The following is a 24,990-nucleotide window of genomic DNA, read 5'->3' on the forward strand; positions in this document are numbered from 1 at the left end:
TCAGATGGTTTCACCTTAGAAATCACACTATAGAAATCAGAATCAGAAATCACACTATACCCTTCTTCCTTCTCTTCCTTTGCACAACCAATAACAATTTGCCCATGTTTTGCACAGACTAGTTTATGTCCAGGCTTCACTTTTACATGTTTTACCCTAGTAGCCAACTTCATGGAAGGAAGAGCAGGAAGGAACGCTTTGAAAAGTATGCCAAGAAGTCTATCTCTCTCATTTGGTCACTTAACATGGAATAGACTTCTCTTAACCATGAATTAAATGCATTGCATCAAAAAGGCTTCATTTGTATTATGAAACCCAAAGAAGCCTAAGCCAAGGATCATGGGAGCATCATTACCAAGGAGGGAGATGAGTCTACCTTTCCCAAATCTTTTCCTTTATGACTCATTACACTGAGCAGAATCCTCCTCAGCTTAAATCAGTGCTGTGCCCACTCCTTGCACCGACTGACCATACTAGAATCTCTGCAGCAACTCTTTAATTTTTGCAACATTGACTAGCCTTTCCCTGGGCTTAGGCAATCCCTCTCCCTTTATTTACCTGCCCTGAACACAAGAGAGCACTTCCAAGAATGTATGCCCAAGGCTCAAACATGCCTATGAATCAAGGTCAATTATCTCTACAGATTGAAGCCCTTTGTCGAACTTTCTATCTCTATCACTCATCAAGAGAAGGAAAGACGGTGTTTAGTCTCCTTGTTTGCTATACAGAAAAGTAACAGCTGGACTTTCTCCAAATCATGCCTACTTCTCTGCAGTGGCCAGAAATAATTCACGAGAAGCTAATGAAAATCTGTGGGGTAATTGCAGTCTAACTCTGGCATAACAGGGGGACAGGTGAGGAGAAGTGCTGCCAAATTGTAATTTTCACACAAACACCAAGCCCCTGTGGCTGGATAACAAGCTAGTAATCAGGGGGCATCCTCATGGTTTCAGATGACATGAGATTATTCATCCACTTTTCTTGGGCCAGCTCAATTATGCCTCACACTAAGTGATTGCTACTCTAAACACTTAACTGAGTCTCTGTACTAGATTTGCAAATGGGTCTATGCACAAGGCCAAAGGCAGAAATCCTTTGCTTCAGGAGAAGAAGAGATGATTGATAACACACCTATGTGACATATATTAAAATAAGATAACTATAGGGCCCCCCCGTAGCTGCAGCTCCCATATCCATGTTTTCACTTATCCATGGTTCCACGAATGCAGTCCCCCACACCCCCTCCAGAGGCTCTTCTGAGCCCAGCAGAGGCCAAATGTATCTGCCCGCAGCCTCTGCAGGCCTCAGAATGGCTGTTTAGGCCAAAAAATGCTACTTCTGTGTTTTTTTTCATAAAACCAGAAATGACATTTGTATGCCGTTAAAATGCATGAGAACTGGGAAGTCCTCAGTGGCTTCCCCAGCCCTCATAATGTCTTTTAAAGACATAAAACATCACTTCTGATTTTATGGAAGAACTGGAAGTAGCTATTTTTTTTGCCTAAATGGCCATGCTCAAGTCTGCAGAGGCTACGGGCAGATGTGTGCAGCCTCTGCGGGTTCAGAAGATCTTCCAGAGGTGGGGGGGCACAGCTCCTCTCGCTTCATGAGACCTAAAGATGTAGGGGAGGGGCTTCCCATGTATCTGCAGTTCTGGGTAACCGCGTTGGGGGGCGGTTCCCAGAACAGAACCCCTGAGGATATTGGGGCCTCCCTGTAGAACCAAGGCTCTGAAAATAGTGGCTTCTTTCAGTTGAATGGGTCCAAGAACTGTGGCCTATGCTGAAATGACTCTTGCCTTGCAGCTAATAATTTTTAGTCCAGGTTACTGGCTCCAGTCCTCAACAAGATTGAATTGACAAGATGCAGCTCTTCTTAGCTGCTGCTACTACTACAAGTGGCACAGCTCTTCCACTTCTCTCACCTCTTCTGTGATTAAAAATTGGAACTTAAAATCCCACTGAGGGTGTCAGGGTTGCACTGCTACTTCTGTAGTTTCACTTTAGGTACAAAGTACTGATGATTGCCCCAGCCAGTCCAAGCCTCTGTTGTGGGCATTTCAGGATCCCCAAGCAAGAGGAAATAATCTGAGTTCCATTTCCTATCTCCTGCAGTTCTTATTTCTCTGTAGCTGCTGGAACCTCCCGGTTCAAAGAGGCTCTAAGCTAATGAATACTAGCTGCTAGGGAAAAACAGTAGGAGTGGGCAATTGCCTTTATGTCCTGCTTGTGGGCTTCTTGGGGACATCTAGTTGGCCTCTGTGGGAAGCAGGATGTTGGATGAGGTTGGCCTTTGGCCTGATCTAGCAGGACTCTTCTTAGCTTAATACTGTATCCTTTCCAAAGATAATTGTATGGAAAGGGAATCATGTTCATACACACATTATGAGACTGAACCGTGGTGGAGGAAGGGAGAATTTAGGCCAGGCAGGAGTATTTTTGCACTACGTGAGATGTTTCATACTGCTTTGGCTCTTTTGCTCCGTCAGACATGACCGGCTTTATCTCTCTTTATTCACACAGTTCGGCCCTCACTGGCCTGAAGCCTAGGATGCTGGTTTTGTTTTCCAGCCCAAAATGTGCTCCAGATGAAAGTGTAAAACCACCCCGGTCATCTTACTGAACCAGAACCATGTTAAAATTTAACAGCTCAAGCTGACTGCCTACACCTGAACTCCATTTGAAATAAATATTTGTAAGACAACAGTCGCTTTTGTAGGGATGAGAGGAGGCTCAGGATGATTTCTGTTTTCCAGGCCAGCGACTGCTTTCTGACTCACCAGAGGTCTCTTTCTCTGGCTCCTCTTCCCACCTGTTCATTATTTATGAAGCAGAGAGTGTGATGCGCAGCGTCAAAGGGCTTACTCGGAATGAGGTGTTACGCATTCTAAAGGCCAAGTTCGCCTAGTTATCTCCCAATTACTTTTCAGTGAGGTTGCTCGGGTTAAAGCGAAGGCAGATTCTGCTAAAGCACATGTGCAGCCAGGGATGCTGGAAATACACACACAGAGATTTTTTTTAATCGTCACATGTTTTGTCCACCTGCTCTGCCATATGCCCACACTTAATAATAAATATACAGCTGTAATCAACGTGGTACAGCTATTAATGGAAAATCACATCCTGAAATAAGAGGGAACACGGCCTCTCTTAACTTCAATGCTAGGATGTCTAACTTTCAAAGACATAGGATGGATATAGTGGATAGAGGGAAGATCCTTTTCCCTCTCACACAACACCAGAACCAGGAGACATCCATTAAAATTGAGTGGTAGGAGAGTTAGAACAGACAAAAGAAAACATGTCTTTACTCAGCATTTAATTAACCTGTGGAACTCCTTGCCTGTGGAACTCCAGATGGCACCTGACCTAGATGCCTTTAAAATAGGATTGAACAGATTTATGGAGGAAAAGTCCATCATAGGTTGCAAGCTATGATGACTATATGCAATCTGAGCATTTTAGGGCTAACCTGTCTCTGCCAGGTGCAAGGGAGTGGCAACAGGATACAGGTATGTTATCTTGTGTCCTCCCAAAGACATCTGATGGGACACTATGAAATACAGGAAGTTGGCCTAGATGGGCCTTTGGCCTGATCCAGCAAGGCTTATGTTCCTAGAGCTACCAAATTCACCAGAACTTCTAGCCCAGTGGTTCCCAACCTTTAGGAGCCCAGGGACCACTGAGGAAAAATTGGATTGTCATAGACCACATGCAACCCCCCCCCCACTCCCTGAGCACAAAAATACAATTAAATTTGTAATAATTAGAGAAGATTTATGAAAGATTTATGATTTATAGAGAAGATTTATGGGTTGTTGCTTCTGTTCATGGCTGCAGGCAATTCATTCTCTGCCCTCTCTGGTAGTCCGTGGGGAAGCATCTCCCGAGTGAGCACTCCTTAACAGACTATCAGCGAGGGCAGAGTCCAGCTGCAGTCAACACTTCAGTGCTGGCTGTGGTTGCAGGCAGTCTGTTCTCCGCTCTCTCTGGTGGTCTGTTGGGAAGTGCTTGCTTGGCAAAATGCTGCAAGTGTTGACTGCTGCTGCAGGTGATCTATTTTCCGCAGTTGCGTGCCTGCCATAGAGTGGAATGGGGCAAAAGCCCCAGGCGCCAACTGCTAGAACCCCGCGGAAGCCTCTCTGAGACCCCCCGATGGGGGCAGAAACTGTGCTTCCAGTTTGCCGGAAGCACAGTTTATAGTGCCAGGGAACCTCATAGAGGTTTCCCTGGCATGGACGGAGGTCATGCGAGGCTCCGTGAGCCTCTGGGTGAGTAGGGGGGGGCAGATTTCTGCATGGGGGCAGTGGCAATAGCCTGCAGGGAGTGCCATCGCGGAACTATGCCCCAGGTGCAGGGCTGCGGAAGTCTGCAACTGGTTCTCTGCCCTCTCTGGTGGTTTGTGGGAAGTGTCTTCTGAACAAGCGCTCCCCCATGGACTACCAGAGAGGGAGGAGAATGAATGAATGCAGCCCACAGCTGCAGCCAACACTGAAATGTCAGCTGCGGGCAGTCCATTCTCCACCCCCTCTGGTGGTTGGTGGAGAAGCACTCGTTTGGCAATATGCTGGAAGTGGTCAAAGGCAATCTTTTTTTTCCTGAGACCTCATGGGCCACATCTCAGGGTCTCATGGACCACAGGTTGGAAACCAGTGATCTAGCCCAATCTGTTATACTGTGACTGGCAACAACTCTCCAAAGTCTAAGGCAGGAGTTCTCTCAGTCCTGCTGCCTGAGAGCGTTATGGTACAGAAGCCAGAGATTTAACTTGGGACCTTTGCATCCTCTCCTCCACAGCAAATGAACTACAATTACACCGATGTGAGTTTTGGTCTCCTTCCATTCCTTGCATGTTAAGTTCTTGTTGACTTGTCCACTAATGGGAGTCATATTCAAATCATGCAGGTTTCACTAGCCAAAGCCCAGATGGTGACAGAATGCACAGCATCCATTTCCAAATCTGGGGTCTATGTCACCTTTGCATTAACTGGGTGGTGAAGTCAGTGCTGAAGAAAAGCCCAATATGGATTTGTGCCATGCCAGAAAATGATGGCTGACTAGCAGAAGTGCAAAAATCTGGAGTTATAACTCATGCAAATCTTCCACCTCACTGTCATTTCAGGATTAAGTCTGCTTTGTGATTATTTAATAGAAATCAACCCTGTGCCATGGTAGTGCAGGACTGATTCTTGCTGAGTTTTGGCAGCTCTTAACCACGTTCTTGATGGTTCATGCAGCCATAGAGGTGACAGGTGTAATCCAAGCTTAAATCATCCACTGTTTGTGTCTTGGCACAGCCTCTAACCACTGTCACAGCAATTCGTTCCCTGTAGTGTAATAGGTAGTCAGTACTGTTTGGACAGCCAATAACTCTACAGGAATTTAAGTACAAAATAAAGCCAATTATGGGACTTTCAAAAGTTGTTGATCAACAACATCAACAATGCAGATTTTAGAGTTTTGAATCTGATGGAGGTCTAGGTTCTGAGTATCAAAAATAGGACCCAAGATATGAAAAGGTCCATAAAACATGGAACAAATCAAGAGTTTGGGAGCAGGTGACAAGGCACTGATAACTCCAGTGTTATCTTAAAACAGGCAGAGGACACAAAATGTGATGGTGGTTGTGAGTCTATTCAATGTCATCAAACTTATCCACAAGTGAGTTTGTGGGAGACTATAGAGCTGTAGATAGGCTGTGTTCTGCCTCTCACAAATAAATCAACCAAAGTATAGGAAGCTGAGACTGATGCAAGACAACAAGGCTTCCTTTTGGGGAGTGGAGATTCATGTGCAAAATAAAAATGCTCATTGCCATCTGGGCCAGTTTGCTACCTCCCTAATTTCCTTTAAATCCCTTCTCAAAAACTACCCTTTCCATGAATCTTTGGTTCAAACCCCTTACAGCCCTATCCTATTCAGAGACCTGAGTTGGCAGAACACACAATCCCACCAATGCATGCTGTCACAAAAGTGCCAGAAAGCACTTTGTGGCAGTATTCATAGCTGGCACACTAATGGGAAAGCTGGAGCCTTCCCATGTGTACCGGCATCTGTCAGAACACCTGCTGGACCAGGTAAGGCCATGGCAAGAGTAGGGAGAGGGCAGGGAGAAGGTGGAATGGGGAGGACATGGGGCAAGGTGAATCAGGCCCAAGAGTGGGGCAGCATCAGAGTGTGCCATATCCTAACTCCCTTCCCAGGCCCAATCTGTCTGCACAGATGAACTCGGACTTGCACTGGTAATACTGCTGACCCAGGTCTGAGTAGACCCATAGATGCTGCTGGGGCTTACCCTGGAGCAAAGGGACAAATGTTCTCTTACCCTGAGGATACCTCCAGCAGTTGAATCCCCCCACGTTGCCGGGGCCACTGCATCACTGCACGGAGATTTAGTTAGAATTGGGTTGCTTGTCTTGGGCTGTAACTAAACCTAGGTAAGTGTATATAATAATAGCACATTCCTCCCCAGTCTTTTCCTACACCTGCTTCTCTGCCCTTCCTCTGTTGTCTCCCTTCTGTCTCCTTTAGATGGTGAGTTGTTGGGACTGGGGTCTTCTCACACTTTTATAAGTGCCGTACAAATGTCAAAATGTTTCTAACAAGGATGAATTGTCAGGTTGTGTTTTGCTGATTATAGAGCAGTGACATTTCATGTTTTTATAGGTAACAGAAGCTGGCAATGACGTCACTCATTTGCTGGAAGAGACTGGCTTATATTTGTGAAGTCTCTATTTTCTATAGGAATCAAGCCATTTGTTCAGAAATATCATCTGGTATGACTTTCCTAGGACAGTACCATTTCAGTCTGAAAGTGGAAGAATAATGTTTGAACACAACCCGATGCAAAAAAACATACAACTTCCCTACTCTTTGAAAACTACAATGACAGAGAAGTGACGGAGATAGAATTTTTTCCTCTGTGTGCTAGTTTTCTACGTGCAAGGAGTTTTTGATGTGAGGCAGAGAAGCACCATTAGACATCAGTAGTGGTGATGGTTACCTTGAAGAAGAAAAAGAAGCATTTACTCCTAAGGAGGCAAAGTAGCAATGCTAATAGGGAGATGAAAGCCCTAGTTGGAGGTGACAACAAAACTACACAACTGGACAATTAAAAAAAAAATGCTAAAACAAGTAACTGTGTGAAGATAGAGCAGTAACTTCAATTACACATAAAATTAGGGGCCTGACCTGTGGTTGACAGGAAGTAAGCATTGGTGCATATGCCCAGAGCATAAGATGCTAAGGAGCAAGGCATCATGGTCATAAAATGCTAATTAATTCCGTTGGTTATATGCACAGCTCTTATTTGTTCTAGGCGGATCCACTGTCCACCTTGGTTGCCATCTGATATCAGCCCATCACTCTATCAAAAGATGCCACTTTACTGCATATGTACTTAATAACTCAAGGTTGAAATCATTTGGTTCCATGAATTTGTCCTCATAAGTCTCCTGCGACCACTTTATCCTCCTTATATACCTAGACATTGTTGGGCTCAGAGCACAATAAGCAGCTTACACTGTTTATCTGACTCTTTTCTGCCTTAGGACATGTTCTGAACTTGTGAACTGCCCTCATAACATTTATATTTTATTAGCTTTTCCAGTAATTTTCACAAAGCTCTTGACAATGACACTTGTTTTTACAAGCTGCTTATGTCTGTTCGGCCCTTATTTCCCAATCAAATGTTTGCAAATTCATACGTTTACTTTTCTAATTAATAACTTTTTCTGATAATAAATGTAGGCTGTACACTGTCATTACGAAAAATACACTTCTTATGAATACACTTAAAACAGGCCAACAAGACCTGTAAAGTTTTACTAGTTACTACAACCCTTAAATGTTGGGATTGTATTTCAGTTATATTAGTGATGCTGCTGACCATCATGTGAGGAAGGTTCTATTGCAGTGGTTCTCACCCTTTTCAGCCCGGGACCCACTTCTGAGAATGACAATCTGTCTGGGACCCACCGGAAGTGATGTCATCAACCTGGAAGTGATGTCATGCCAGGAAGTGACATCATCAAGCAGGAAGTGACATCACTGTGATATCAGAGCTGGAAGTGATTTAATCAAACAGGAAGTGACATTTCTATTCTTACCTAGGAACTCACACTGTAAATGACAAGAGAAAATATTCCAGCTCAGAAGCTTCTTCCAATTCTCCCCCCCCCCCACTCCCATTGTACCATACCGGAAGTAATAAGCCCTTCTTACTGTCCATTGTGTTAAGTTGGGAACATCATTTAATGTAGCTTTATGATATTCTCCAAAAGGAAAGGTCCTTAAATCTTATTACTCACTCCCTGGAATTAGCCTGGGTCATGGTGCTTTGGAGACAAGGATGCCAGCAGGTGAAACTGTGTTTGGGTGGGCATAGGGCAACGTGGAAGTCAGGGCTCCTGAGTTCGCAAAATTAATGACATGATTCTGTGCTCTGAAAAGTTCTGGTGTTTATATTTAAAAAGCAATTATCCATTTCTACTGAATATCTTAATGCTTCCAGGAATAAATATGAAAGTTTAGCAACCTGCATCTGTAAAACCACCACAAAGAAGTAGGAAGTTTTAAACATATGCCAGAACTGTCAGCTGGCAATAAAGCAAAACTGGTGAAAGACCATGGCAGAGCTGTAATTCTCTGAAGACTGAACCAGAGATACCAAGCAAGGAGTGAGCCCTGTGGGCTTTGAAATCTCTCAGCTGCCAGGACAGCCACCACCATTCCCATCATCAGTAATGCACCCCATTTCACAAATTACCCTGAAGCTTCCAAATGCTTCTCTGCCACATACACTGACTTTACTTTCAGTTAATTTCACATACAAACCTAAAGACAACCAAAGTCATGGAACGGGAAGGGACATAAGAGGTCATCTAGTCCAACCCCCATCTGTAGCTTCTCAGACATATGCTCAGTGCTTACTTTCAGCCCATTTCACACACAACCTGCAAGATCACCAAAATCATGGAATGACCTAAAAGGTCATCTAGTCCACCCCCTGTCTGTAGCTTCTCCCACATATGCTCAGTGCAGAAGAGATGACCAAGGCACTTGGAGAGATGTATCATATCTGTTTGACTACTTTTCATGGTGTGCATTAGATCAGTGTGGGGCGGGGCCATGGAGCATCCCCCTCACAGCTGGGAAGAAAGGGATGCCCTACTGTTCTCCTCCCAGCTGCTAAGAGGAGCCAAACAGTGGGGTAGTTATATTGGGAGCACTCGCTTGTCCTGGCCTCTCCACACTCCCTCTTGCCTGGCTGAGCACGTGGCAGCAGAGTGTGGGCGCTGAAGCCTCCTCCGCTGCCACCCATGGTCCCCACTCCAGGGTGCTTTTCCACTCTCTGTCTCGCCTGCCTAAGGTTAAAGGGAACCAAACAGAGGGGTCCTGCATGCCCCCAAGAATGAGGAAGCACTCACCTGAAAATCTCCAAGCACGCTCTCCTCTCCCCTCCTTCGAATGGGGCTGGGCAGCAGCACACTCACAGAGGAAAAGTGGCACGCTGCCTGCCCTGCGCATGTGCAAGTTGCTCTTTCTGTTTGTTTACTCTGTGCCTGGAAGCCTAAAATGGCTCCCCAAAGGTCTGTTTACCCTTTTTCAAAATGGCACCGCCTGGATCTACTTGCCCTTTCTCAAAATGGCTCTGCCTGTGTCACTTTGCCCTTTTTCAAAATGGCGCCGCCCAGGTCTGCCCTTTTTCAAAATGGCGCCGCCACCATCATTTTGCCCTTTTTCAAGATGGCAGCTGCCATCCTATCGTGACCCACCAGAAATTCAATCACGACCCACCAAGTGTGGGTTGCGACCCACAGTTTGAGAACCTCTGTTCTATTGCATTCATACATTACATGAGTGTCATAGGAAATGTCTCCACATTGTTGCTTTCCATGCTCCTAATGTAACGTCTACCAGTACAATAAGTGATCACATATGTTAGTTGACTAAGGCTGCAATCCTATGCGCACTTTCCTGGGAGTAAGCTCCATTGAAGTCAGTGGAACTTACTTCTGAGTAGAAATGCCTAGGATCGCGCTGTCAAGTGGTTACTTCTCCAGTCAGTATTATTCACCTGACTCCATTGCATAGCTTCCAACAAATGTTACTGGACCAGTGGGAATCAGCCATGTGAATGCTCACTAGATGAGATCCATATGACTCAGTTCATTTATTACCGCAATAGTAAGAGAGAAGAACCACAAAATCACGCATGCTCTGCCTTTTGGTACATCGACAGAATATATTCAAACTGAAATAAGCTGGCCTAAAATTATCCTTAATGAATTTTGATTGCCAATATTCTCCACTGGCATGTCACAAAGCACAATCTGAAGGAAGCTGCTGATGCCCTAGAAAGGACGGGACACTGCTATAGTCCTTCCTAGAAAGGATTCGTCCAACCTGCAACCAGCCATCATCTAGATGATGGTTATTGGTGCAACAGGACTTGGAGGTGGTTTTTGCCATTGAAATGTCAGTAACAATGTTCCAGCTAGCTATGTTGAGTAGCATTGAGCGGCAGTAACAGCTACAAAGTAAAATAAAGACCGCCCACACCATCAACACCAAAAGGCAAGCGAAGGGAGGATATGGAGGTAGATGGCACTTTGCTGAGGGCTCTCTCAAACCTGGCCATCCCCAATTCTCCAAACACTCTTTGAATATTTGGTATTCTGTGTCTATGACATCTGAACACTTTGAAACATTTGATAGCATCTGATAGGTGGAATACAACAGCAGTCAGAATTCGAGAGAATTTGAGACAGAGCAGTCAACGCTGGACAGTATCAGAGACATTGAGATGCGAGCACAGCTAACATTTGACATTTTCCAGCATGTAGCAGAGACTACTTGACAGTATCCAATAGATGATGTGCAAGAGATTATAGCAGATTTATACTAACCAAAGTCACTGATCCAAACAGTTGAAAGTAAAATTTTGATGATCAATTTTGATGGTCAAATTCGGACATCAAAATGGAAGATTCAGTAAATTTCAAATATTTGTGCTATGTAATTCCAGCTTTGAGAACTAGATCTCCAAATGATAGGCAACAAAATAATATCATAACTTTAAGTTTCTGTGCTACTAGATGAACAAAACATGCACAGCTTACTTTCTATGTTTAATATCATTGTAAATGCAACTTCGACTGTTACAGAAACTTTGCTTAACTCTGAAAACTCATTATTTTCTTCAGAGACAGCAAGAATTGATAAATCCTATTAATGAGCATTATAGTTGCTAGTAATAATTTTCTTCTGATAATTATGCACACTTTGCTAAAATTATGTTGACCCTAAAGCAAAATATCTGGTGTAATAAAATATCTTCCGGAACTACAGCCCTTAATCCCCAGTTTTGCAAGATCTATGAAAAAGTAAGCAACGCCACCATGATCAGCTACCAATATGTTTAAGTTTATATAGGAGTGCATGAAATGCCCCTAAAACACTAGATTTAGCTGAAATAGAAATATATATTATTTAATGCGCTATATGTATTTTAGACCCGTATTTCCATTTCAAAAAATGCTCAAGGTGGCTTACAATAAGAGACCTAGCAATAAAATATAACTTCACAATAAAAATATTAAAAATAATAGAGAATAGCAGATAACATCAGTACAGTTGTCATATTGGGGGTTAAAATTTATAAACCCAATGGATCAATTACTGTTGAAAAATAAATGCCTTCACCCTATGGGCAGAAAGCAAGCAAAGCAACCTTTGTAGGAAGGGCATTCCAGTCTATGTTCCAACCAAGTGCACAAAGGAGCTCAGTGGGTAGACAGGTTATGCAGAAGAAGGTGATACTTCGATGATACAGGTCGATGAAAGTGTCAACCCAATGTGCGGCGGCAGTAAGAAGGCCAATTCTATGCTTGGGATCATTAGGAAAGGTATTGAGAACAAAACGGCTAATATTATAATGCCGTTGTACAAATCTATGGTAAGGCCACACCTGGAGTATTGTGTCCAGTTCTGGTCACCGCATCTCAACAAAAGACATAGTGGAAATGGAAAAGGTGCAAAAGAGAGCGACTAAGATGATTACGGGGCTGGGGCACCTTCCTTATGAGGAAAGATTATGGCGTTTGGGCCTCTTGAGCCTAGAAAAGAGACACCTGAGGGGGGACATGACTGAGACATACAAAATTATGCAGGGGATGGACAAAGTGGATAGGGAGATGCTCTTTACACTCTCACATAATATCAGAACCAGGGGACATCCACTAAAATTGAGTGTTGGGAGAATTAGAACAGACAAAAGAAAATATTTCTTTACTCAGCAAGTGGTTGGTCTGTGGAACTCCTTGCCGCAGGATGTGGTGATGGCGACTGGCCTGGATGCCTTTAAAAGGGGATTGGACAAGTTTCTGGAGGAAAATCCATTACAGGGTACAAACCATGATGTGTATGCGCAACCTCCTGATTTTAGAAATGGGTTATGTCAGAATGTCAGATGCAAGGGAGGGCACCAGGATACAGGTCTCTTGTTATCTGTTGTGCTCCCTGGGGCATTTGGTGGGCCACTGTAAGATACAGGAAGCTGGACTAGATGGGCCTATGGCCTGATCCAGTGGGGCTGTTCTTATACTTTAGAATGTAGCCCCCAAAGTATTCAGGGATTTAAAGATCACAACCATGACTATGGATTAGGCTCAGAAATGAACTAGTAACCAACAAAGCTGCTATAACAAGGAAGTTGGATGCTTCTGAAAACTGGCTCCATGCTACAGCCTGGTTGCAGCATTCTGGACTGGTTGGAGTTTCTGGACATGTTTCAAATGCAGGCTTTGTAGAGCACATTACAGCAATCTAGATGTGGTGCAACTAGTGTGTATCACCATTGTCAAAATGTATTTATTTAGGAATGGCCAGAGGTTGCATAGCAACTAGAGTTGCTTGCAAAAACAAGAGAGTTACATCAAGAGATTAAAAAACAGGATATTGAGACCTCTAATTGGAATTTTAGAGCTGGAATTTATAAGCAATAATTCTTTAGAATTATCATCAGTATAGTTCCTACTACTTTCACAACCATTTCAATGGCACCACATATTTTTTGAGGGTGGTCGTAATGGGGAATAATTAGCAAAACAAGGAAGCACTAATAACCCACTCTGAAAGGCCCAAGGCGCACTTGGCTATTAGGTTTCTCCTGATGCACCAAGTTCTGGAGCATATCTCTTGTGGTGCTCTAAAAATCATAGCTTTATTTTTTAAAACCTTTTCCTTACGTTGAACCTATTCCACAGTATTTATTCCAACTTCATTTAAGCATTTTTGATTTTCTTAAAATGGAAACTAAATATTGGCTGCACAAATTCAGTTCCTAAGTACACCCGTTAATTTACTAATGGCCATCTTAGACATTTTTGCTTTAATGAACTAAATATTTTATTACTGTTCATTAGGATTCCTGAAGGATTTTTGTGCATGTGTGTGTGTGTGTGATAAGAAAGAAGTCTCTCAGGTGGTGAGTGATTCTTTGTAGATGTCTAGAATTTGTAGATGTCTAGATGTCTACAGCTCCTCTTTCTGAGCTGTAAATTAATATATTGCTGTACTCGAAGTGTAAATGTATTATAGGTCTATATCACATTATCCTGTGATATGTGGGATGTTCATTGATGTTTGTGCACATAGCTCTCAAGTGATCTTGTACTTTTAAAGAAAAATATGTCTTCTTTGCATTAAAAATGAGGAACATTGAGCTATTTTTAGTAATTTTACACCAGGTGGAAAGAACTATTAAGAATTAATGGTATTTTAGATTCCGATTTACAAATTTTCACCCTATTAACAGTTTTGATGCATATATTGCATTTGTAAATTGAGGGGTGCATGAGTTTTAGAAAGCCAATTGTTTAAAAGCAGCATGGAATCCTTGCTATATGAAGCAAAATTAGATTTTTTTTTCCAGCAAAGACACTATAATCCATCATCCAAGACAATGGCAAAATTACTTTCAGTAATTTTTTTTTTTTGCATTGCCTGCTTGCTGTAACAATGCTACTAATCAATACTTGTTACTGCAGAAAATAACATTAATGCACAACAGCATTGCCTTTGAGAACTCTATCTGAACTGCATTTTAACGCTGATGTCCTTATTCTAGTAATTTGATCACACACTACCAATCCCATTTGTTGGATTATTAGTGTTCCAATTTCTTGTCTTATCATTATATTAGATGGAATATAAGCCTTTCTGGTCTTCAGGACTCTTACAGATGATTTAGGAACTGACCCTTAAAATATCTGTCTCAATCAACAAACCGAACTCAAGTCAATGGCCCTTCCTCATGCATCAGTACCCAAAGGATTACACTTTCTTTTCATCACACTAAGGAGTCTTTGATAAGAATGATGAACAGAATTCAACATATGGCAAGATGGGCTCACATGATCTCTTTCTGCACCAAAATGCTTTTTTGTATATTTTAGTGAGTGTCCAAAATAGGGCGGATGTTGACATTTACATGTGAATGCTGCCAATCCCAGATGAATATTGTGGATGCTTCAAACAAACATGTATTTCCCCGCCCTAAAATGACTAAGGGGTGACCTATAACATTCACTGATGTATCTAGATGTTCGCAAAATTACCCAGCACGGTCAAGTGTCATGTGCAGATACAGGCTGCATTCCTGGGAGCAAACCCCATTGAACACAATGGGACTTACTGTTGAGAAAACACAGATAGGATTGCAGCTGTAAATGATCAACACAATTCAAACACTGTACTATAACATGGTTCTTGCTGCCATTCATACAAATGCAGAAGGGATTAACTGCAGGTATTTGAAGTAATACACCTATGGGTTCAATGACTGCAAAAAGGATGTACTTTTCCCTACGGCCCAATCCTATCCCCCAATCCTAAACACACGCTGCATGCTTTGGTGGTGGGATGACCAGATGGCACAGGGAAGATAAGCAGAAATCCTTTTTACTTACCTCCCCTGCCTGGAAGCCTGCCTCCAATGGGTTCCACTGGGCCTCCAATGGGTCTCCTCAGACTTATGCCAGTTATTTAGGTGGTTTAAGTTCGAGGAGAGTCAGGGGCATGTTGGACCAGCAAAAGGGGGAGAGGAACTGCTGCTGCCAAGATCCTCCCTGTCCTGCCCTTGAATTGCCCCCCTCCAACCCTGATCCCCAAACTGCCCCTGCTACCACCAGACCTGCTCCAGAGGGGTGTCTAGGAGCTGCTGTTGTGCATGTGAGGCCTCCAGCTGTTTGCGCCAGTGGCCACAAATCACACAATAGAGGTGCAGCTTTCACACTGTGGGTTTGGGTCTTCCGGTGGTATATCACGAGATCTGCCACTGTAAACCTTGGATAGGACTGGGGCCTTTAGTGCGGTATCTACTGTACGTAACTGCAATTGGGAAACCCTGGCCTCTGAGCAGTCCACTTGGAGGCAGGCTGTGCAGCATGGCCTTTCCCAGTTTGAAGAGACACTTGGCCAACAGTCTGAGGCAAAGAGGCAAAGAAGGAAGGCCCATAGCCAGGGAGACAGACCAGGGACAGACTGCACTTGCTCCCGGTGTGGAAGGGATGGTCACTCCCGAATCGGCCTTTTCAGCCACACTAGAACCACCATTCAGAGCGCAATACCATAGTCTTTCGAGACTGAAGGTTGCCAACTAAACTAACTGCAGTCAATCCTTTTATATCAGTACTGGTACAAATGGTGGTAAGAAGCATTCATACAGTAAATCTGTATTCAATCCCAATATTCAATCAAGGAAATTGTCATGTGTTTATTCCTGAAGAATGGGTATATTGACCAGACCATATGAAGCTGACTTATACTGTGTCAGATAACTGGTTCATCTAGTTCAGTGTTGTCTCCGTTGCATGGTAGTGGCTCTCTTCCAGCAGGGATCTTTCTCAGTCCTACTTGGCAATGCCAGGGATGGCAGGTGAGGCCTTCTGCATGCAAAGCAGATGTTCTACCACTGAGCGGAGGCCTTTCTCTGGCCAGTTGGCCCAAGATAAATGTACACTCTGAACATTTTGACAGTCGTTTTTAGAAGTTCTGCCTGTAGCAGACCTTCTGGAAGATACTGCTTGCAATGTGGGATATACCTACTGAATATATTATCACATAGCTATTCCATGCTGAGTCAAAAATAAACTTACTTTTATACGTTATTCTTGTAATGGTGTCTCTGTTAAGCATACGATTTAGAAATGGATTTGATGATTCAGATACCTATGAGGGAAGAAAATAATCATCAAAAACTAGTCAACAAATGCTTCTTATTTCAAGAAAGTGAATCTATTTGGTGCAGGGGGAAATAAAGGACCAACCAAGAACTTGTGCAAATCATCGGGTTTTGGGGGGGGCGGAGAGAAGAGATGCGATCATATGAAGATGCTTGGGTATTTAATGGAGTGTCTCCTGGTGTACTGTGCAAACCATAAGAACTGCTACAAGATGAAGGAGATGGCAACGAAGGATGTGAACACTTGTAACACGGAGGGTGCAGTTTGTATGGCAAGTTCATACCACTGTATGCTTTGGTACAAAAAAGAGATAATGTAGGAAATGGTATTTGTGAGAGGAGGTATGATGTGACCTGACACTTTTTCACAGTGCTGCAAATTGCCTGTGTACAACCCATGATTCTCTGCAGTTCTTGTATGGCTATAGGTGGGATAAATATAGTCCATGCATAAGTTTGTGGCTTGCAGGGATTGATGTGCTAAATGAGTACAGGTCGTGCCTCCTTATCCACTGGGGTTCTGCTCCAGAATATTAAAAAAAAAAAATCAGTGGATACCAATCAGTGGAAAAATGGCTTAAAAAAACCACTTCAGGGTTTCTTGCTCCTTTGTTGTCATCCCAGAATGCATTGTATATATATATATTATATTGCATTCAGCTACTAGATGGGGTCAATAATGGAATCTAATGGAATGAAATTATGGTTGAATGCAGTATAGTGTCTATATACTGATGCATTCTGGAGGAGGAGCAAGAAACCCGGAAGTGGGTCCTTTAATCCCGAAAAGCTTGCAGCCGATGCGGTTTAACAGCACAAAGGTAGTAAATTAGATTTTAGTGCGCTTTTTTTTTTCTTGTGTCAAGGCATTTAAAGGTGGACCCTAGTATCAGTGGTGAGTCAAATCAGTGGATGCCAAATCAGTGGATAATAAGGTATGACCTGTACACACAAAACCTATATCCACTTTGGTGGATATACACGGACAAATGTGCGGCATGTGAAACTAATGCCCCAATCCTATCCCCACCATCCTACATAATGCAGCCATGCTGCTAGAGTGCGGGCTGCAAGCTATGGTGGGGAAAGGGTAACTAGATAGCCTGGGAGAGGTAAGCAAAGGTACCTTTTACTTCATAGGTCATCTGCCACCAATGGATCTCCTTGGATCTATGCCAGTTATTTTTCCAGCAAAAGTCCCAGGAGTGGCAGGGATGTGTTGGGCCAGGAAAATGGGGATAGGATCTGGCATGTGCTAGTGCAGACAAGATCTATTTCCTCACACTCTTGAAATGCCTCCTGCCCACCCTGCTCCTTCCCTAAACTGCCTACGAATTCCTGTCACCATCTTTCCTGCTCCCATGTAGCATCCGGGAGCTGCTGGTGCATGCAGGAGGGCCTTTGGCTGTTTGCTCCAGTGGTTCTGCAGACTCCACAGCTGGCATAAGAGGACTTCTGGTGGTGGATCACAAGATCCACCACTGTAAGCTCTTGATAAGATTGGGCTGCCCGACCATGCCTACTGGTGTTTTCTCACCGGTTAGGTATGCATCACGTACACATCTTACTACAGAAACTGTATCATGCTGCATCTCTGGAGTGATAGCTAGGTGCTTTGTGGAAGTAACGGAAATAATACCAGTGTGATTACAGTTGGATCATCTACAAAGGCATGTATGCTCTGTTTAGGACTGTTGCATAGTGCAAGGTTCCTGCTTAAAATCAGAATAAAGAGTGCTCCCAACTTCTCCTTCACCTGATCTGCAGGAAATGCATGCATAGCCTAAAAGCAATATGTTCTTGTAAAAAACATACACATGTGCTTTTATCACTACTGTGCCTTGAAGTTCTATGAAATCTTCTGACATGGAAAGTGTTTTTTTGCTTTTCTGGGCTAAGCAACTGCTTGCCTCACTCTTTCTTCTGCTCCTCTATGAACCAAATTCTCCTCCAGTTTATCTGTTTATGTTGATATTTGATTAAGAAGAGCCCAATCCTGTCTGGGCTTTGTACTGCCAGAATTCACTTTCCAGCAGCACAAGCCCTTTATAGTTGCATGAAACTAGGCTACCCTTGCGTGTTTCCATTTGCTGCCACAAATGGGCAGTGGTGTGGCACACACAGCAGGGGTTCCTGAAGGCTCTGTCATTCCTGTTGGCTGCACGGGTGTGTCATGCGTGGAAAAAAGAGGGCAGGAGCAGGGAGGGGGAGGACAGGAAGCAGTTTGGGGGAAGGAGGGGGTGGATCCCAGCAACAGCAACCTCCACCAGGTTCTATCACCTCTTTTTGAACCATTCTGCCCCCTTTTTGCTCTCCAGACTTAAGACATATGGCTAGCACAGATTCCAGAAGATCCATAGGCTGCCAGGATGCCTTTCCCCCACCATTGTATGCAGGTTTTTTTGTTTTTTTTAAATGAAAAGTGGAGGAAGAGAGAATGGGTGTGCAATAAGAAAAGGTACCATGAAAGGGAAACCAACAATGGATGTTCTTAAAGCATCTACAGAATAAAAAGAAAGTCTTCACATTCTTTGTAAAGCCAAAGGGAGAGAGACAATGAAAACGGATTTCTGTAGTGATCAAGTCTCCCTCTTAGCAGCCTGTCACAGTGATTACTTTTCATCTTAAGGTGTCTGAATGCAGTCAGCCACTACAACAAAGTTCCTGGAGGCATAGAAAGGAATTTCATATTGGCAATTAATGCATCTAAGGCACTAGCCTATACATTACTAAGAAGTAAGTCCCATTCTGTACAATGGGGGCTTACTCCCAAACAGGTATGTATAGGATTGCAGCCTACCTTCTTAAAACCTTCTGAAGGGAATAGAAGTTAACATATATGAAATTGTACTATACTTACTTTCATAAATATAGAAACTACCACCAAGCCATTGGGACTTTTTGCTGCTTCTGTAACATTTGTATATAACTCGTGGTTATAGTGGATTAGTTGAACCTAAAGACAGAGGGGAAAATGAAGATTAAACACTGGAGAATCAGATTCAGAGAATTCAACACAAGGAAGTCCCCCTTTAAAATGCAGATTTGTTGCAATATTCTCTGTACCCAGCTTGTAAATTCCATAATAGCACACTTTTTGTGCATGTGGAGGTTTTGTAGCCTGTATGATATTAATAATTGCCATGACCATCTGGCATGCATTGGCACGGCACCAGTTTTTTCTCCTCTCCATTGTCAATAAGTGAATTTGACACATTAAGATGTGACATGCACCACAGAGGTTGGCATCATTTGCCTGCTGCAAGAGCTGTTTACCATTAGGTATCAAGTTATCTGTCTCTTCAGCATCCCAAACTGCAATCAGGGCTGGTTGGAAATGAGCCCTTTGCACAAATGTGAGAGACAGAAATTGACATTGCCAGTCCTAAGCATTTCAATAAACGAAGGGAAGGTTCGTGACAGCAACTCCAAGTGAAGTGCTTGAAGCTGTGCTCAAAACGAATCTCAGGTTTCAAAAATGTACATGTAAGCCAGGGCTGCACCGTTTGTCACCTGCTAAATTGAATATAGCCTGCTACCATCAATGATCCCCCTCCTGGGTTCTTGCTAAACTGCCTATATTTGTTATCTACTTCAAATTACAATGCCACCTTCCAAATCTCCATGGTACAAACAACTGACAGGCCATAATAAATAGCTGGCATTGTGAGTCTGGTGCAGGCTTGATGTAAACCAGGGGTCTCCAAACTTTTCAGCCCCATTCATTTTTCATCATATATCTTAACATGTTTTCAAGGGCTGAATCTGGCCCACAGGCCAGATTTGGAGACCCTTGATGTAAACCATCAGTTGGTAGAACCGGTTGATGTAAACCAGCCATTCTCAACTTAAAAATTTTTTTTTTTTTTGCTATGGCCCCTTAGGAGCTCTTCTAAGGTTCCAAGCCCCCCTCATCAAACAAGGATACAAGACAGACAGATAAACATAAGGTGGCACAACCATGAAATGCCAGGGCTCCCCAGGGGTTATATGGCTCCCATTGAGAATGGCAGAATACACCACCCACTGGATCAGATTATGTCACTCCATCATATTGAGAGAGCAAATGCATGCTTCCCTTGCCCACTTTAATGTAGTAAATCAACCACGTGATTAGGTGGCATTCAGGTCTACATGATGTATACATGCTGAGACTCCTGAGGAAAGGAACCATGCACTGGGTTGGAAGCAGGAGCTGCATCCACGTCTTAAGCCTCTCCAGGCATCATCGGATTCTAGTCCCATGTTGTTCAATGTGGATATAGTAAAAGTCTGTGTGATTACAACCCACAGAATTTGGTTACGCAAAGTGTTGATTGCCACTCTTTGGAGAACCTTCACAAACTGAAGGTTGCCAGAAGTGAGCATGATGAAAGGACTCCATTTCCACTCACACCCCAATCATCTGAATCCTTTAACTAAAAGTTCCTGACATTTTATCCTTATCAATATTCTTCACACACAGTCTGTGGCTGGTGCTTTCCCACCAACCTGAAAATAAATAAATATCTCACAGTTTAATTTGTAAACCAAATATTTCATTCCGTGGCCTTTAGGGAAAGGTTTGTCTTATTTCCAAGGTAATAAAAATCCATTGTGATGAGTAACTGTTATCGCCACCGCCAATAAGAGAAGCCAGAATATATGAACAGCACTTTCAAAGATTCGAGTGTGATTTAAATAAGTAGATTGTTAAATGCTAATTGCTTGCAAGTTGCAGAAAAAGACAGCAGTAGATTAATCAAAAGCATTTAGCAACAAGGAAGGATGCTGGGGAACAAGGAGGCACAAATGTTCGTTCGATGTAGAAACTCTCCTGGAACAAATGATGTGAGCAAACAGACCAGCCATTTAAAATAGTCTCTGTTGGTTGGCCCTGGTCACAACCACAGAAAGAAAACAATCTAGGAAATTTGCTTTGTTTGATTTTTGGAAAGTCAGGATCAAAATGATGCAATTGGTTAATGGAAAATTTTGGGATGGTTCCCACTTGCAGGCATGTACTGCTTTACTATTTCAGGAGCATGTGTGCTGGGCTCATGGACTGGGTGGGGGTGAATCCCACTTTTACAGACTGGCACTGCTACAGGGCTAGTGCTTTGGTGGTAGCCCCCATGTAGGTAGTGGCATCAATGCTTTTCAACGTTGCTACCATCATGGGGATTGACATGTGCAGAGGTATTTTCAAAAGTATTTGGCCTGAATCCACTAGGTAGGTGTTTTACATCAAAAGTAGTGAATAGTTGCACATCATGTTTCAGGAAGAGCATATTAAAACTGGTATTCTACCGTATTTGCGTTAAAACAATGCTGGTAAAAGGTGGGATTAAAAAAACCGCAGGACCAATTTTTTTTTGAATTTTTTTTTTCTGCTGAAAGTGGAGAGGTGAAAGGATTTTTCTGCAGTTTCTAGAGTATTTGGGTCACTCCATTATATGCCCCCAGAAGACAAAGGTAACTATTTTAGAGAAGTTGATCATTGGAGTTGTTTGATTACTGGAGGGTATCTGCTCCTCCTGTCGTCGTCCCCCCCCCCCCCCGTGATAAAAAAAACAAATTTGGCATACTGTTTATGGTGAGAGACTAGACTTTGGAATCCATTTGGTTTGCAGCCCCTAGTTACAGGTAAATACCTGTAATCACGTGCAAGACAACACTGTGCTAACACACCTAATGGAGCAACTGAACAAAAGTTTGGTAAAGTGAGAAATTCAGTCACTTCTCATAACTTCCTCAGATTGGGGGGGGGGAGAATTCTGCTGGGTTGTATTCATATATCATTCTGGAACACCATCCTAACACAGCAGAAGTTTCAGGCACCAGCTTGAGTCATTCAGCTGGAGATTACCACCTTAACTGTCATTCAGCTGGAAAAAAAAAAGCTATTAAAAGTTTCAGGCTGCCCTCCTTCTCAACACCGCTAATTTGACAAGGTAGGCTAGGTATGCCTACCCATAAGTTAGTCCCATTGAGTCGACTGGGACTTGCTCCATTGTAAGCGTGCATAGGAATCCTGTCTGAATCATTTTTTTTAAAAATTGAAAACCTATGTGTCCAGCAAAGTCCAGGATTCTCAAAGTATCTCAGGGTTTTCTTATTGAAGACTTGTCTTTCAAGCAAGTGACATGGTGATGATAGATTCTTCGCTGCTTCTGTTCTGAGGCTGCAAAGCAGACGAGGTACCTGTTGCAGCAGGCAGCTCAAAGTGAAATATGGTTTTTTCCCCCCTCTGAGCGGTGCACTCAGAGGTCAAAGGAGCACCCCTTCCTTGAGGCTGGTGCTGCTGAAGAAATAGGTGGCCAGCTAACCACAGGGTGACCCAATGTTCACAGGTGTTCAGGGGTCAAAGAGGCACCCCCTCTTTGCAAGATCTGGAAGAGCTGTGTGCGCAGTAAAAAAACAAAAACAAAACGTTTTTGGGGCCAATTTTCTTGTGTGAGGCCAATTTTTGAGTATGATTTACATAAGGATCTATAGTCGAGTCACATGAGGATCTATAGTAGGAGCCTGTGGACCACTGAGACAAAAACTGGAATTGGTATGGATCACATGCAACCAGGGCCTCCAAGAGGAATTTTATCAGGGAGTACAATGTTTCTTTTGGGCCCCTTCCCAAAGGAGGAGGGGCGGGGTGAAACAGAGTAGGGGAGGTTGGCGACAGGGGTGGGGAGGAGGCAAAGGGAAGGGTAGCAATAGCAGGAAGAGTCTTTGGAGCCCTGGTCTACTGTACTTCCCAATGTGGAGCCCAGGTTTACCTGCCCACACAGTATCAGCAGCTAGATACAGTAATACAGAATACCAAACACACTGCTAAGTCTCTATATTTTAACTATAGAAAATAATTGCAGAAAATTAGATCATCGTATTTAGGCTCACACTAGAATGGAAAGTGTCCTGTGTGTACCAAAACGTACTTCTGCAGCAGTTGTAGTTTCACAGATGTGTCCTAGATACACTCCTTCATGGGCAGCAGATCCACAAGCCAAAGAGCTACTGTAGCAGTCCAGTTTCCTCCCAGAATTGACAGTATTCAGGAGTGTCATGTACGCATTCCTTGGCCCAGCATGTATGGCTTGCGGCAGCTGCAGCTGTCGTGAGCTCAGCTTCCCATGTGGGCACCAAGTGCAGGTAAGATTGGAAAATGTAAGATCCCAGGAAATTTCTAGGGCCCTCCTTTGGCTCTTGGGCCCCATTTTTTACCCTGGCTCCAGGTACAAATTACCCCCTGTGCCCCCTCTCATGGGCCGTGCATGCAACCCCCACCCTTTCACACAAAAAATACAATTACATTTGAAATAATTAGAGATTTATTAGATGTATTATTTATAGTGATGATTTGTGGGTTGCTGCTTTTGTTGCTGTCTGTGGTCAGTTCATTCTTTGCCCCTCTCTGATGGTCCATGGGAGGAGCACATTGGAAGTGATCACGGGCAATCTTTTTTTCCCTGAGACTTGGTGGACCACTTCTTGGGGTCTTGTGGACCACAGGTTGGGAACCAGTGATCTTTAGGTTAGCACCAAGGACAGTAGTAAAAAAAATTGTATCTAGCTTACGTCAGATGTGGTAACACAATTCTGCTGTTTCAGGTATATGCAAACACCTTGAATTTTTTTCTGCAGACATTTACCTCATTCTGGAGGCCCCCCGAAACTGTTGGAAAAATGCACTGTTGCTCAAACGGCTGTGGGTTTTAAGACAGTGGTCTCTGCAATGGTTAGATGCTTTGGTGCGCAGCCAGGAAAAATGGCCCCTTGGTTCTTTCTTTGTTAAGTATAAAAAGCCACTGCTCCCTGACAGTGGTCCCTGACCACCTATATATCAGTGGGTGTGTGATGGAGCAGCATGATCTAAAGCAGGGGTCTCCAAACCCCAGCCTGGAGGCCAGATGCGGCCAGCCTCTATCTGGCCTGCGGCAAGCCTCTTGTCCCCTGAAAGCCTCTGGCCCACTTGGCCGAATGTGACAGGAACTATGCTCTGGTTGTGTCTGGAAGGTGTTCTAAGGGCCAGAGAGGTTGAATGAATGAGCCCATTCATTCATTTATTCACTCATCTAAGTTCTATCTCTAATTTATTTATATAAATTTTATATTTAAATTTTTTTCCAGCCCTCAACACCTTGCCAGGTATTTGATGTGGCCCTCTGGCCAAAAAGTTTGGAGACCCCTGATCTAAAGCACACCACCCCTTCGCCTCTGCAGTAACTCCATGTGCTGAAACAACTCTCTTGATCAGAGTTGGCTGAACTTCACCAGCAACCCAAACAGCTGCTTGGGGGTGGCTGTATTTTTAGCACGCAATTAACAGCATTAACCTGACCAATGAGGCAGTATGCAATCTGAGTGGTACGCCCCAGAATCCTTTGCATTGCTGCAGAGAATGCTAAGATGAAATTCTTGGACTGGGTGCAACAGCTCTGAGAGGTGAGCCCAGCTTTTCTACAGCACAGCACCATTCTGAAATCATGTGGTAAAACGGCCGGGAGCAACAGAATACTTTTGATCTGATTCCTTAAGATAGAGAAGTCTGATTATGCCCTCAGTGTAGGAAGGAGAGCTATGTAACATTTTCATTTAATTGCAACGGCGAGAGAAAGAATATGCCCACAGCAACAGATCTGAATAGGAAGGTCAAAATAGTTGACACAATGTCTTAATTTTGCTACATTTTTAATCCAGCAGAGGAGAAAAATAACACTTGACCTTTTTAACATTTGGCACAGTGGGCTACTTTTTAAGCAAGCAAAC

General features: G+C 43.4%; 1 protein-coding gene across 1 annotated transcript in view; it reads right to left on the reverse strand.

The window, feature by feature from the left end:
* Window positions 1–24,990, reverse strand: part of CA10 (carbonic anhydrase 10) — a 365,626-nt gene that overhangs the window by 12,260 nt on the left and 328,376 nt on the right. Inside the window, exons 5-6 of the mRNA XM_066617463.1 lie at window positions 19,106–19,201; window positions 16,160–16,232 (exon numbers count right to left, since the gene is read on the reverse strand). Of these exons, the coding sequence (XP_066473560.1) occupies window positions 16,160–16,232; window positions 19,106–19,201 (169 nt within the window). The remainder of the gene's footprint in view (window positions 1–16,159; window positions 16,233–19,105; window positions 19,202–24,990) is intronic.

The sequence above is a fragment of the Tiliqua scincoides genome, chromosome 2 (assembly GCF_035046505.1).
Source record: "Tiliqua scincoides isolate rTilSci1 chromosome 2, rTilSci1.hap2, whole genome shotgun sequence".
NCBI classification, from domain to species: Eukaryota; Metazoa; Chordata; class Lepidosauria; order Squamata; family Scincidae; genus Tiliqua; species Tiliqua scincoides.